The sequence below is a fragment of the Lipophrys pholis genome, assembly GCF_963383615.2.
Source record: "Lipophrys pholis genome assembly, chromosome: 2".
Classification (NCBI taxonomy): domain Eukaryota; kingdom Metazoa; phylum Chordata; class Actinopteri; order Blenniiformes; family Blenniidae; genus Lipophrys; species Lipophrys pholis.
This window is the reverse complement of record NC_137636.1, coordinates 16,672,546-16,687,226: the sequence shown is the minus strand read 5'-3', so window position 1 is coordinate 16,687,226 and position 14,681 is coordinate 16,672,546. Positions and strand designations below refer to the sequence as shown.

At 40.5% G+C, this 14,681-nt stretch overlaps 1 protein-coding gene across 1 annotated transcript in view; it reads left to right on the top strand.

Annotated features, from left to right (window-relative positions):
* The window catches only part of LOC308106832 (chromodomain Y-like protein 2), a 30,337-nt gene that overhangs the window by 13,581 nt on the left and 2,075 nt on the right, over positions 1–14,681 (top strand). The window contains exons 2-3 of the mRNA XM_080458813.1: positions 3,309–3,915; positions 8,234–8,451. Coding sequence (XP_080314939.1) covers positions 3,309–3,915; positions 8,234–8,451 — 825 coding nt within the window. The remainder of the gene's footprint in view (positions 1–3,308; positions 3,916–8,233; positions 8,452–14,681) is intronic.

Below are 14,681 nucleotides of genomic sequence, written 5' to 3'. Positions count from 1 at the left end.
ATCAGCCTCCTTTTGAACTGCAAAAGTTTTCAAACCTCTCTGGGCTGTGCACGCAAGTCTTTTCAGCTCTCGCTTTTCTTTTCCTCTTTTCTCTGCATGCGTTAGTTAGGTGTGACATTTTCTGGGACTGTAATAAGCCTAATCATCTGTTCCGCTCTCTGACACCCCTGCGGCTCACCCATCAAAGGCTGTTTACTCCTGCTAATGCGGGCAGCACATCCTCGAGCATGATGAGCAGTTATTACTGCAGCTGCACTCAAACTTTCAAACTATTTTCAATCAGTCTCGTCGCCCAAAACCATGATACTTCCAAATGTAGCGCAGAGGCAAAAATGTACTAAAACTGCCTCTTCTTGTCTTTTGTAACTCAAGAAAAAACCCTAAAGACTGAAAATCTGTACTCACATTTCTTTGAGCAGTTAATTGTCTTTAAAGAGATGACACATAAATGATGCTTGATACATCTTATGTTCATAGAGCTATTGGAGGTTGTTATTGAAAATGCAGTCCCTCCATAGTCGGCAGTGTTCCATATGATGCCTAATAGAGACTGAATATGTCATTCAATTTATATGTTTCAAGCCTGACGTGTGTCTATTTGTGTTGTTTTGAGTTTTGAAAATGGCTGCTGACAGATTCTGCAGTGAGGTTTAATTTTGGATGTGAATTTATGACTATTTTTGATGTGATGTGTTCAGGGGTTCTGGCATCCCAATGATTCCATTGGTTTTAGGGTAATTTCTCACTCTAAATTGCCTGTATTCAAAAGTGTGTATGCATGCATGTGTGTGTGGTTTGTTTCCAGGTTGGTGTGTTTCTGTGCAGCATTTATATTTTCTCTCTTTGCCTGTGCAGGTTTTCTTCAAGAAATATATATATATATATTTTTTTTTTCCCTGCCTTCCACATACACATGTTCGGTTATGCCAACATGTGGATCGCTTGTAGGTGTGTGAGTGCATGTAATCACTTCATTATGTTGATCCCATGATGGACTGGCGGCGTGTTCAGAGGGGTGGTCTTCTTTTTCCCTGGAGTTAACGGTAATGCAATCTAGCTCCCTGCACACTCAACTTGGGAAAATTGGAGTTATAAAAGATATTGTAGTTTGTGGCGGCTGTGGTTTAGTTGATAGGGTGGGTTGGTGATTCGACTCCCTATCTCTTCCTGTCCACATGTCTTGGACAAGACACTTAACGCCAAGTTGCTCTGAATTTGCCAAGCCCCTTACATGGCATTCATCCCCATTATTATGTGTGTGAATGTGACAAATCGAGTTAGGCTGACTGAAGTGGTGAAAATGTACCATATAGTCCAATAGAAGTTCATTTAATGAGTATAGTATATATTTTCTTTATTTACGAGTCAATAGCTGGTTTCTACGGTGGCCGAGAGGTGCAAAACAACATTACAACATACTGTTACACAAATTTACATTTTGGAAAACATTGTAGAGACGAACCACATGAACAACAAAACCGCGTTAATCGGTCCATATATTGTCCACAAAACAGGCAAAACATGACTTGGTCGCTTTCCATCTCGGTCCATTAACGTTAACAAGTCGGATTTACTCGCTCCCGTTATCACTTCCGGGTCATCTCCGGACTTGTGCCCCTCCCTTCCCGGTAGAGATTGTATTTGTAAACTTGTATGGCGGCTTGTAAAAGTGTTTTGTGTTTTGTTAATTTGCTTTCTTGAAATGCAAATGTGTTTCAGGAATTGTAAATGTGTTATGGTATTGGAATTTTGTTTGATATGTCAAAAATGTTTATAGTAAAACACTCTCACTCCATATCCTGCACATTTTACTGTAATGATCAATATTCAGTTTTCCCAGTGAATGGGTTTTCAGGTTTGTTCTGTAAAAATATTTGTCTCTTGGAATGAGTGGTGCCCTTCATTAAGTTATGGAACGTAAACATCGCATTGCTCCAACATTGCATCTCGAATTTAATCAACGCCTTTGCAAATCATGCTAAATGCAATCAAACTGAATTGCAAAGTAATGATTCCCACTCTTATTGTTTGGTTGATTACTCACACTCACAAAAAGACTAGACAACCCCATTGTGGTTATTAGTCTGTCGGCAATGAATGAAATATGCATTATTTATGTAAAAGTTCAGTTTTTCTATTCTTTCTGATTAAAATAAGAAACCTGGAATAAGAAATTGTATCCAGAATTGTTCAATGCCAGCTGCTTTGATGCTTTTAATGTAGCTCTGAAACGTGCTGTATCTCCAAGGTAGAGCAGAAAACATTAATATGTGTGGCGATGCGGACTTCATCGTGAGTTTATCCATGGACCGGCAGATCATATTGTATATTTATTAATTTCAAACATGAGCTGTCAGAGATGCTGTCCAAAGCTCCAGCTGTCACTTCTACTTGACGAGTCATGTTACATAACCTTGTCGGACATTTTTGCGATGAGTTGATCCAATTATTATTGTTATTTGTGCAAATTGCAATCATTATGCATGAGTTATTTGCATGTTTCTATATTAACACAGCAGGACCAAACACAGAAATTTCACATTTAGATTTTAACGAGTTTTTTGCTTCATTTGTTTGTTTGTTATTCTTAATAGGCATCATTTCAGTTTTTAAACTTCATTTTAGTCCCTTAACTGCTATTTTCACTTTATGATGCACTCTGTTTGTTGCCTATAATCTATATTATTTGTATTCTATTTTAGATTATATACAGCTTTACCATAAGAGGGCAACCGAAGATGAAATTTCGATTCGACTGCATTTTTTTGAATGTACAGCAGAGTTGACAATAAAGCTGACTTTGACTCCGATGTCTCTGTGCTGCGACTCTTAAGTTCCTCTAAAGCAGCTCCTGCAGTGTTCGTAATCTGTCTTTTAGCTTCAGCCTGGGGTGTGTTGGTTTTAGCTCCTGTGTAGCATGAGTGGGTGGTTTGACAAAATGAGCCATCCTAGAAATTGCAGAAGAAACTAAGAGAGTAGTTTTAACGCATCACCGGGTGTAAAGCCTACAACAGGGAAACACAACTAAAAATGATCGGCTGAGTCCCAAATCTAGCCATAATGAAATTCATCTGCTCGTGATGTGGTCGAATGTGTGATGAATGTTTACAATGAGACGGAACTATGTTTTATCTTCCTTTTAACATACATTCATCCCATTTTGAAGGTGAAACGTGTTTATCTAGAGTGGTGTGAGCTTCTGTGCTTGTCACTTTAGCGGCATCTAATATTTAACGTATCGTTTTTAGAACGAAGGAAAGATAGCAGTATCTGTCAATGATGTGGTCTCTTCTGTGGGCTCCCTTCAGGTGGAGCGAATCGTGGACAAGAGGCGAAACAAGAAGGGTAAGTGGGAGTACCTGATTAGGTGGAAAGGCTATGGAAGTAAGGAGGACACATGGGAGCCTGAACACCATCTACTGCACTGCGAGGAGTTCATTGACCAGTTCAACAGCCTGAGACTGCACTCACACAAACGGCCCAAAGTCCCAAAAACCCACGGGGAGCCCCTCACCAGCAGCTACGCCACGGCAGCAGACAACTCCAGAGCCCGGTCCGAGGCACGGAAGAAGAAAAGGTCCTTTGGTCCGGCTGTGGGGGTCAGAGTCGGAGGTGCTCTTGGCATTGGAAGTGGAGGGTCGGGGCCGACTCATAAGCAGAGGAAAGTGGGTTTAGGACCGGGAAAACACACTTCAGGGGACAAAGTCAGCAAAACTATGACATACAAGGCTCCTCCAGCAGGTGGACCGCATTTTGTCCCTCCACTGAGAGTTCCTCATAACGGACTCCAGAATGGAGAGATGGAGTCCATCGTGTACCGGACGGCAGCCAGGTCGCACAGACTGCCGTCTGACAGAGTGGAAGGGGAAGTTGGACACACAGACACCATCGGACAGCAGTTCACCTCTGAACTAGGTAAGATGTTGAGAGGGCAAATGAAATGTGAAGGAGAAAATTAGTGGTGAGTTTTTGATATCTGTGAATCTCAGAAAACAATTAACGTTTCAGTAATATCCTGAATTCTTTGAGTAATTTATATACTTATGACACACACAAAAAAACTGTTTTGTAAATGTTCATTGTTGTAATTATGGCCTCTGGTGAGGAAAATCCGAAAAACATCCAATCTTGTGACATATTCTGTTATTTTGAGAAATTGTAATTTAGATTTTCATGACTAATAAAACAACAAAACATAATTATCTCAATTCCAAATTTACGACCTTTGAAAATAAAAGTTTGAATTCAATTATGGGGGAAACAAGCTTTTCTTTTGTATTCTTTTTTTTATATATACATCTGCATTGATTCTCAAATACTGCAAAATATGATATTTACATACCAATACAGATTTCATATCCCTAAAATAATCTCATAACAGTCTAATCCCAGCTCACGTTCCCTATTCGTCAACGACGAAAAGTGACGTTGCTATGGACGCTTGGCCACCACAAGGCAGTTCTCCCTTTTCTGACACCTATTGCTACTCATTGCAGAATCATCGTGAGGTCTTATTTTTATAGTCTAAATTCATACTGAAAAGCTTTCCGTGCCCCCTGAGCTCACCTTAGGACATCTGTGTTACCATTTGACAGGTGTACCACCCTCGTCAATTGTTGATATGACTGAAAGCCAAAGTCCTTCGGGAATGTTACTAAAATATGTTGTAAAAATGGACATGATTTGCACAATTTACAAAGTTTAGGACAAGTTTGTTCAACAATATTCAAAGTGATGGGATGATGGTGACATTTTGGTAAATACTGAGCATGCTCTGCACCCTATAAATGACTGTAGCAGATGATTACCGGTATCTATTATCCATCCGAGTGGATATACTGCTAAAGTCTCTGAAATGCCTTTAGAGACGGCTTATGGCAGAAAAGTGAATATTCAAGTCTCAGGCAACAGCTCTGGTGGACATTCCTGCAGTAAGCATGCCTACTGCCTGCTAGGTCAAAGCTTCCAACATCGGTAGCACTGTGCTGTGTGATATAACCGCACATTCTAGAGTGTCCTTCTGTTTGTGGCCAGCCTAAGACACACCTGTGCACTAATCATGCTGTGTAATCAGCTTCTTGAAATGCCACAACCATGAGGTGGGTGGATTATCTCGGCAAAGGAGAAGTGCTCACGAACTCGGATTTAGACAAATTTCTGTCCACTATTGAGAGGAATAGGCTTTTTATGTATGTAGAAAAAGACTTAGATCTTTAACCGTGTGGAAAATGTGATCAAAAACAAAAGTTGTTGCGTTTATAGTTTTTGTTCAGTGTAGTTTCCTAATTACATACAGTACGTCAACAATAAACTCTTCCAATTGCGTGATGGATTGCACTGCATCTTAAAAAACTAAGCCTACTATATTTCTGCAGGGATACATTTGGACTACAGAGTGCTATGTTGTCACATGCCTTGTAAAAGCTCCTGGTGTAGTTCTTTACAGCAGGAACAGCTGATAACACCTTTGTATTTCATACCTGGGTCACAGTCCAGGTCCAAAACCTGCAAAGTTAATCATTACATATGTTGTTTAAAAAAATAAAAAATCTTCCTGACTTTGTTAAAGAAAACGTACCAGATCAGAATGGAGAGCTTTCTGTCAATATTTCATGACATGACAACACACACTGTCATTTTTCTTTCTTTAAAACCTGCTGAATAAGCACTTTTTCTTATATCGTGTAAATCAGAGATTTGAGTTTTTATTTTAGATCAGATACACATCACCTACAGAGTGTCTGTGTCACTTATTGAGATGAACGTTTTGTTGATTTTTTTTTTTCCAACCACCATGGCACATGCTATGCATGATGTTGTATTGTCAAGTGGCTCCAGACACATTCTTGTGATCATCATGACTCAAGAATAAAACGCAGCAGTTACGTTAAAACTTATAAAAGTTCCCCATTTTGAGGATACCATTATGGTTTGCATTGCTGAATATGATTAAAGATGTCAGGCAGAAACCTTAGACTACAATAAACTAGAGCTTTTAAGGTTAACAGGGTTATATTATCCAGCTTTTCAACACCTTCATATGGGTCTCCTTGGTCCAAAAACGTTGAATTCAAAATGTATTGCCTCAAATCCAGCTTTTCCTTGATTTTCAGCCATTTGAATATAATATGAGCTGCATTCAGAATCTGTTGTCTGTGTGAGCTGAACTGGCTCCGCCCACACATGCCCATCTTGGGAAGAGGAGGAAGTACTTCCTCTCGTGGTGCCATGTGCCAGAGTAGAACTGCCTAATTGTGGGAGGGACAAAGGGAGGGCCTACCTTGATTAGGATTGGCTGAACCCGCGATGACACTGTATAGAGTTGGATTTCTGATTTGCTTGTTTGAGCACACACTGTTTAAAATATGAAACATTCCCAGGTAACAGTAATCTGTTGGAAAACCATTAGAAAATGAATTCTGCATCATATGGCCCCTTTAAATCACACGTGTGAGAAGATCTGTCAAATCTCATTTAATTCATTTGTTAGATTTGATCCAAATATTTTAGACTTTCATCATTAAATGTCACAATCCAGTTTTTCAACGAAAAACATATCTAGATGAAATCCTTAGATGATACAGATATTTTTCATAATGCAAATGACCTTCTTGCCCTTCTAAAATGTTTATGTTCATTGAAAATGTAATAATAAGCACCGTCACCACAACAAATCCTATCAAATCAAGCCAGTTGACTTATCACAGTTGTTCATTTTGTTGTGAAAATGTCTTCCCATTTATATTGATATTAAAGGGGAATTGGAATTTATATATGCTGAGTTTGAGAAATTTGGACATATAATCCTCTATCGTTAATTGTTCTTTTGTTCAAATGAAAATATTACACTGGCTTTTTCTTATTGAGTTCTCATTGAGGTCTTCTCTGTGTTATTCATCTAGATACAAACTCCTCCTACTTTGAAACCAAAAAAGCCCATCAGTCATTTATTTTCATTTTATTTAAGACTGAAAAGACAAAAAAACAAAAAGAAAACATCCACACCGGAGCCATTGGCCGTATTAGAGAGACAGCTTTTGTCTCACTAATTTCATTATTCACATTATTGGGCCTAAAAGCATCACACCATTGGTTTTCTTGAAAAACCAATGTGCCTCAAGGAAATGTGATTTATTAGTGTGTTATTGTTAACAACCATGGCATCACTGAATGCTCCACATGAAGGACTTTTACAGCGCCAGATGTGGCATCCTTTTCTATTCATCCAATCAAATGATGAAAGTCCATAAATATTATTGTCAATAATATTCTAGTCAAAACATCTTGTGAATTGATGGTGGATCACTTTGCTTTAGTCAGTCGGAGTACCTCAAGCTTCAAGCCTGGAGGAGCAGGGGACTACACAAGAATAAATGTCAGTAGAGATGAGACAGAATACATGTGTGTGAATGAGAGGAAAGCAACCATAAATATGAAGTTGCAAGAAGTGGAGGTAGCAATAATGAGTATAAGTACAGAGCAATAGTGCACAAAACAGAAGGAAAAAAAAAAAGTGGATGCTGGATGGCGCGGTGGGAGGTGAGCCCTGACCTGTGTCTGATCTGATGTGTGATAGGATAGCAGTAAGACTGAAAGGCTGTGGTTTACAAGACAGTAGTGAGCCTGCTATCAAGTATGATTTGAAGACAGTGGAACTGTCTAAAAGACAGGAGTCTGAGCTGGATGTGGCAGAGATGAAGATGCTGAAAATTTCACGGGTGTGACCAGGATTGAAAATGAACGGATCAGAGGGACGGCTGAGGTTGAGTAGTTTTGTGATAAAGCTGGAGAGTCAGGGTTGCAATGGATTGAACCTGACGAGATGGAGGCTGTTACAGAGCTGTTGAGCAGAAAGACAGGCGGAGGAGATCCTTGGACGTCGTGAAGTCCGACATTGAGCTGCTTGGTGTAACAGTAGAGGAGACGGGGATGGAGGCAAACTCTCCTGTGGCTCATTTTCAATTTAATGGTGACAATTTTTTATAAAAGGCAGAAGATGGACAAACTGTTTGACATCAATATTACATTATCCAAAACTAGATGTTTACTTTATTGATCTTTCAAAACGGAAGGTGATAGAAACTGTCATCCCATTTGTTTTTAGTAATGCTGGGAGTGATTCTTCATTTAATTATTCTTTATTTCATTAAAATGTTTTATATGCAAAGTTCTTTACTGTATAAAAGGCCCTAAACAGACTGAGTGATATTTGCTTTGTCGCCCTGTGTGCCAGGCTCCCCTCTAGCTAATGGAAAGATGCATCTACACAGCTCGGTAAAGCGGAAGCTGGCTGAGGAGAAGGGCTACGTGTTTGACAAGCGGCTCAGGTACAACGTGCGACAGAACGAGAGCAACTGTCGTTTTCGAGACATCGTGGTCAGGAAGGAGGAAGGCTTCACCCATGTCCTGCTGTCCAGCCAAACAACAGACAACAATGCCCTGACACCAGAGGTGAGCACACAAATGTGTTTTAGTTGTTTAGTCACGTTCTAATGTGGGGTCTTACACTGTTAAGTAACCGCGTAACAAGACAGACAAGTAATTGGTTTTGATTGCATCCCAGTTGCCATGGAGCTCTGTTAGAGGGAAATAAATGATAAAGGTTCCCTGACTGACTGCTGTGGAGATGCCCTGGAGCCATTGAGTGACTCCCCAACTGCTCAAGGGGAGTTTTTCAGGACACAACATCAGAAAATTGTGGTTTTATTTGACAGCTGCCAGGTGTGGAAATGTGAGCTGCATGACTCTAACAGAGGGCAATGCTAGGGGGGAAAAAAAGGCTTTTCAAAAGTGCCTCCTGCCAAAGAAGGCCTCAACAAGTTTAGTAATTGGGTCTACATATAATCCAGTGTTATGCCATCTGTTGTCACTGCAGCAAATTGCCAGCAGAACTAGTGAGGAAATTATGCCGCAAGTTCACGGACGAGAACATTATGTAATTATTCTTCAAGAGAACCGGAGACCCTAGAGATGATTTCCAGTGATTTCCGCTGCTTGCTTGCTTTGTAGGAATAACACTCTGCACTGCTAAAGATGGCCATGTTTGCAAGAACACACAGTGACTGCTAACATCTGTTGAACTGCTGATGTAAAGACATGAAGACACGTGTGTGTGTGTGTGTGTGTGTTGTTTAGTCGGTAATATTGTCTGCCATCATGGCATGTTCGTCAGAAAGTGACATGTATGCATTCATATATTTAAATGTAATATGCATATTTGGTATGCTTTGCTTTCAAGGCAGCTGCTCACAGTTTTTGAAGGTTGTTTCTCACTCTTCTTGGTGAAGCAAGCACAGATCTTCTGTGGACGTCATCTGGTTCAATTGTGTCTCTTCATGCCACAGACTTGACGATGTAAGGATTAGGGCTCTGTGGGTTTCACACCATCACTTCCAGAACCCTTTCCTGTTGTTCAAGCAGACGGTAGTTCATTATTATTGTATGTTTGTGGTTTTATTCCTCTTCAAAAAAAGAAATTTGTTGCCCATATAACACCTTCTTCTGGTTTTTAGATGATGGATAAGCAGTATGTCACATGAGCAGTAGTCCTGTGTAAATATTGTTTCTTTTAGTGTTTTTCATGTACATTTCTCCTTCATTTACTGTTGCAGTTTACTCTGACAGGTACTTTACAAGTAAAGTCATTAAAGTCATTGATCAATACCCATTGTTTTAGGTGGAAATTTTCAACCCAAAAAGATTTTGAGACTTGAGGTATATTTATTATTTTCCACCATCACAGTCACAGAATCTGCATGATTTAATTTTGACCTAAAACAACAAAAAGTTTTGTTGGATTGTGACACGGTAAGGAGTGTCACTATTTTTAGAAGCTCTTCTGATTAGGTTTAATGATCCACCAGCTGAGTTTTCTCCACGGGCGTTTAGGATGCACAGTCTTTGTCAAGCTGTGATCTCTTGTTTTTGATACATTTTCTCACCGTTTCCTCAGCAAATGGTTCATCGCTGGCTTTCTTGATGTCAGTCAAAGTCCCTCCATGGAATCACCGTCCAACACCAAACAAATTGCATGTCCTGATTTGCAATGCAGCGTCACAGTGATTGAAAGACTTTGTCATAGTCGATCATTTTAACAGCGTGTCCATCATCTGTTGGAGGCTAACTGATGCTTCTGTAACAATATGCTGCCTTAACACAGCTCACTCGCAACCAAAGGCATTAAACCCTAATAGATATACATGATCGGAATGAAATTCCTGCTCCGAAGTGGAACTTTAACATCTGTGCTGCAGGATGTCATTTTATGGCTGTCTGCTTTGGAGCTTTGTGCTTTGTGCATTGTGATGATTCACTCATTGCACTGGCTGCCTGCGGGAATGCAGCAGCCCAAGATTGGTTGCTCATTTCCACACTCCAATCAGCAACAAGCTGGTCCTTTTAAATTTCCCCCAGATGTATTCAGTAGTTTGCTTTTTCACAGATGAATAGCAGCAGTAAAAATGACAATGGTGTTTACTTGTCTCCTGACAATGTGTTGAATTAACTGATAATCAACCCACAGAAATAAATGCAGGACAGGTCATTCCCGTTCATGTCATTTCTACTTTTTAAAATGTGCATTAAACCAGAAGTCTGACACAGGAAATTATCATTCAGATAATGCGATTCGAATTGTTTTGTACACTGATGAAAAATTGTTTTAAATGGGCCTTTTATTCGACCGCATATTCCTTTTGAGGTCCAATGATATAACACAGGGTTAGCCACAGATAACGGGATGTATCACAGTCATCCACCTCTGGCTCATAACTCAGAACAAACAGGATTTCCTCCTCTCAGATTGTTTGTTGTGTCTCAGATCTTCCACAGAGGCGGTTCTGGCTTTGATACAGTGTCGTGGGCACGGCAGCCTCTACTTCACAAGCTCTGAAGAGGCCTAAACTGTGTGCACATGTGTGCGTACTTTCATGTGTGACAGTAAGCCCGTAAGCTGCGGGCTTATCAAACAGCTCGGATGGCTCCCTCTTCGTCTCTCAGTCTTTGAAGCTACAGGAACCAGAGAGTCTATGGATGTGCTTTCTGAATGACCGCTGCTGAGAAAAATCCTGAACGTTTTCCCTGTACATTTTCTTCCAAGTATTCAATGCTTGCTTTAAATCGCTGTCCCTTTCTAGTCTGGTTTGATGTACAGTGGCTTTCCTATCTTGTACCAACTCATTCTCATTTCTTTCTTTCATACATACACTAACAAGAAACGCTTTGAAACGATGAACGAAAGCACAAGTGAACACAAAACAGTCATCACTTCAATTGGGATAATCTATGTGTATTTAGAGTCATTTTGAAAAACACTGGTTTTGTTGTAAGCCCCCAAAACGAGCCTAATATTTGAATTTATTATACCTTTTATTCAGAGCAGGCTGATTTTTATCCCAAAAGCTCCTGTCTCAAGACACCTAGTAGAAACCCACTATCGAACAACTCATGACTACTAGAAAATACTGTAATTCAAAACAATTTTCACTTAGATTACACCAAGAAGGTAGTGTGTGTGTGTCGCAGAAATGTCATAATGTCACACAAACTTCTGGAAAATCTTGGGTTATAATTTGTTCCACGTGTACGTTCCACAGCATTCCCCCCGAGATTTATACATTTGACAGTTGAAACTACAAAATTACAGTTGAGTTTTTGACAATATAAATACAGTTTCTCCTCAAGTCAAGTAATAGTTTTGCCGTCAATCAAGTGAAATTGAGCTTTTAAAAAGTGCAGAATGAGAATCGCACCAAGAAGAAAGACCAGACTGATATTCTGCAGGCTAATTTCTCATTTGGTGTTCTTAGACAAATGTAGAAACTGAATTGAGAAGGATTCGAGATGGATTTGAGTCACTTGCCACAGCAATAAGACACTTTTGCCCAAAAAAATTGTACAGAAAAAAAAAATCACAAAGTGACATGTTTGAAAAACCATTAGACTCCTTCATGAGTTTTAGTCGCAGCCCTGTGAGATAGAAGCTTGAGGCTCATCGTTATCAGCAATCTCTTCGATTGGCTGCCTCTGTCCTAAGAATCAAGAATGAAAACCTTTATTCATCACAAACACAATTATAATTGGGAGCGACTCAATCACAATGTTTCTTTCTGCTTGGACTGTGAAGGCTGTGCAGAATACAAACATAAACTTATGTATCTCAGCGATATTGCAAAGGTGCGAATGTCCATGCTGCCCGTTTATTGACATGCTTACACAGTCGTAACATGAGCGGTATCTTCTAGGTGTCACGTTTACAAAATACTTAAGTCTATTATATCATCAAAACCAAACTAAAACGGCATTAAAAAGGTAAACCGTTCATATTCAGTTCAATGTGACCAGACATTCTCAGGCTCTAGCTGTAGCCCTGTTCAGTCCTCGCTTGTGGTGGGGGTTCACTGAATCAAGCCAGCAGAGGGAGAACAACTTAGTCAGCAATGAGATCAGGTAATGGAGCAGCCAAGGATTTTCCACCTGTTCACTGAAAAAGATCTTTCAGCTGCTCCGGCAGTGATTGTTGACAAGGAATACATGCCCACATCCTCATGAGCCCTCTGGACTTGCTGTGCAGTAAGAATGTTGTTTTTCTTTCCATATAATTAGCCATTAACAGCATGTTAACCCCCCCCCCCCCTTGTTTGCCAGGTATTTTGGAATCATCCAGTTTGCCTGTGCTCTCCCACAAATTACTCACAGTTGTCCAACAAGCCAAGTATCCAATTGCTTTTGAACTCAGTGTCTAAGAATGCTTCATGCACTCAGAATTGAAATATGGAAATCAATCCACTGAAAGTAAAGGTTAAACTTGTTGCTTAAATGTAGAATTCAGAGGTTCAGGGCAGCGTGAGTGGAGCAGCCATTTCCCAGCTGGTGGTGTTGGGGAGCCTGGGCCGGGCCGGTGGTCTTACTTGATACTTTGAAGATTTTGAACGTCTTTAGTAACATGGAGCATTGGGCACACAAAGTAATGCTAATTAGTCTTATGTATCTTTTACCAGCTATTGTCATGGTTGACGGTAACGGAAATGTCCTAATCTTGCATGAGCAGCTTCTATATTTTCACTCTCCAGGTAGGGTGGGGGCACTTTCTCCAGGTCAGGGAGTTTAAGTGTCTCGCGGTCTCATTAATGACTAATGGGAGGAGGGATTGTGAGATACGGATTCGGACAGACGGCCGCAGTAATACAGTCACTGTCCCGGACTATTGTGGTGAAGAGGGAGCTGAGCTGTAAAGAAAAGCTCTCTGTTCACCAGTCGGTCTACATCCCCACCCTCACCTATCGTCATGAACTTTGGGTCATGACTGATAGAATCAGATTACGGTTACAAGCAGCCAAAATGAGTTTTCTCTGCAGGATGGAAGACGTCACTGTGTGTGATAGAGTGAAGAGCTCGGCCATCTGGGAGAGACTCAAAGTCGAGCCGCTGCTCCTCCACATTAAGAGGAGCCAGTTGAGGTGGTTCGGGCATCTGATTAGGATGCCCCCTGGTCGGCACAGGACTCGCTGGAGAGATTATATCTTTGGTCTGACCTGAGAGCGACTCGGGGTCCCCCCAGAAGAGCTGGAGGAAGTTGTGGGAGACCGAGATGTCTGGGCTCCTTTGCTCTCTGTACTGCTACCATGATCCCAAACAGACTAAGCGGGAAAGAAGTGGGATGGATGGATGGATGGATGGATGGATGGGGTAAATTAGATAAAATGCAATGGGTGAGTGGGTCCTGCTTGTCTTCTGCACCCCCAGACTGGCTTTTACTTGTTCCATTCGTGCTGAGCTGAAGGTGTTCTTTAGACTTTTGAAGTTTGTCTTTTTTTGTTCAATATCACAAGTTTATTGCTCAGGAATGTCACTTTGGCAGCTCTTTTTTTTTTTTTTTTTTTTTTGTCTCTTGTGGAACGAACAAGCATCTGTCTGTTTCATGTATCAAAGCAGGATGTTGATTCATCGTACTAGAATGATGCAATTGTTGACACATACACACACACACACAGTTGCCCTAACTTCCACCGATAATTTAACCATATCATCTTTGGAAAACCTCGCTTTGTGCTCCATTAAACAACATTAGATCTCCACACCTTGAATTTCAACATGCCTTTGTCTCAACCTGAACAATATAAGTGCCCCCCCCCCCACACACACACACACAGAGATAGCACATCCTTTTTAAATTGGGGACAGATTATGTGCTTGGTGAGACATAGAGAATTAAGTTCACTTTGAGGTTGAATGGTTAATATGGGTCATGGGTGATAATCTGATTAAAATGCTGCAGCAGAGTCTGCAGGCTGACAGTAGACAGTGATGTGGCGTTCGAGGCTGACTGGAGGTTCAAGAGGAGATCTTATCAGGGCGGCTGACTGACAATGTCGGCTCTTTTCTTCGTCATCGGTTGACAGGGAGGGCCAAAGACTGTAAACGCTAAAAGATGTATTGCTGGTATTTACTTGCAAGGTGAAATTCCGCTATTTTTAGTCCAATTGTGAGCGGTATCATACAGACTATTTTAGACATTATAACACTAATTTAACAATTCAACTACATTCTAACTGTATGGTTTCATACATGTGCTTCATACATAACATATCCATCATTTAGTGGCAATGGCCAGGTCAGATGACATCTTTTTAAAACACACAAAGTTGCACCAATACTTAATCACACATCTTTACCAGCCATTT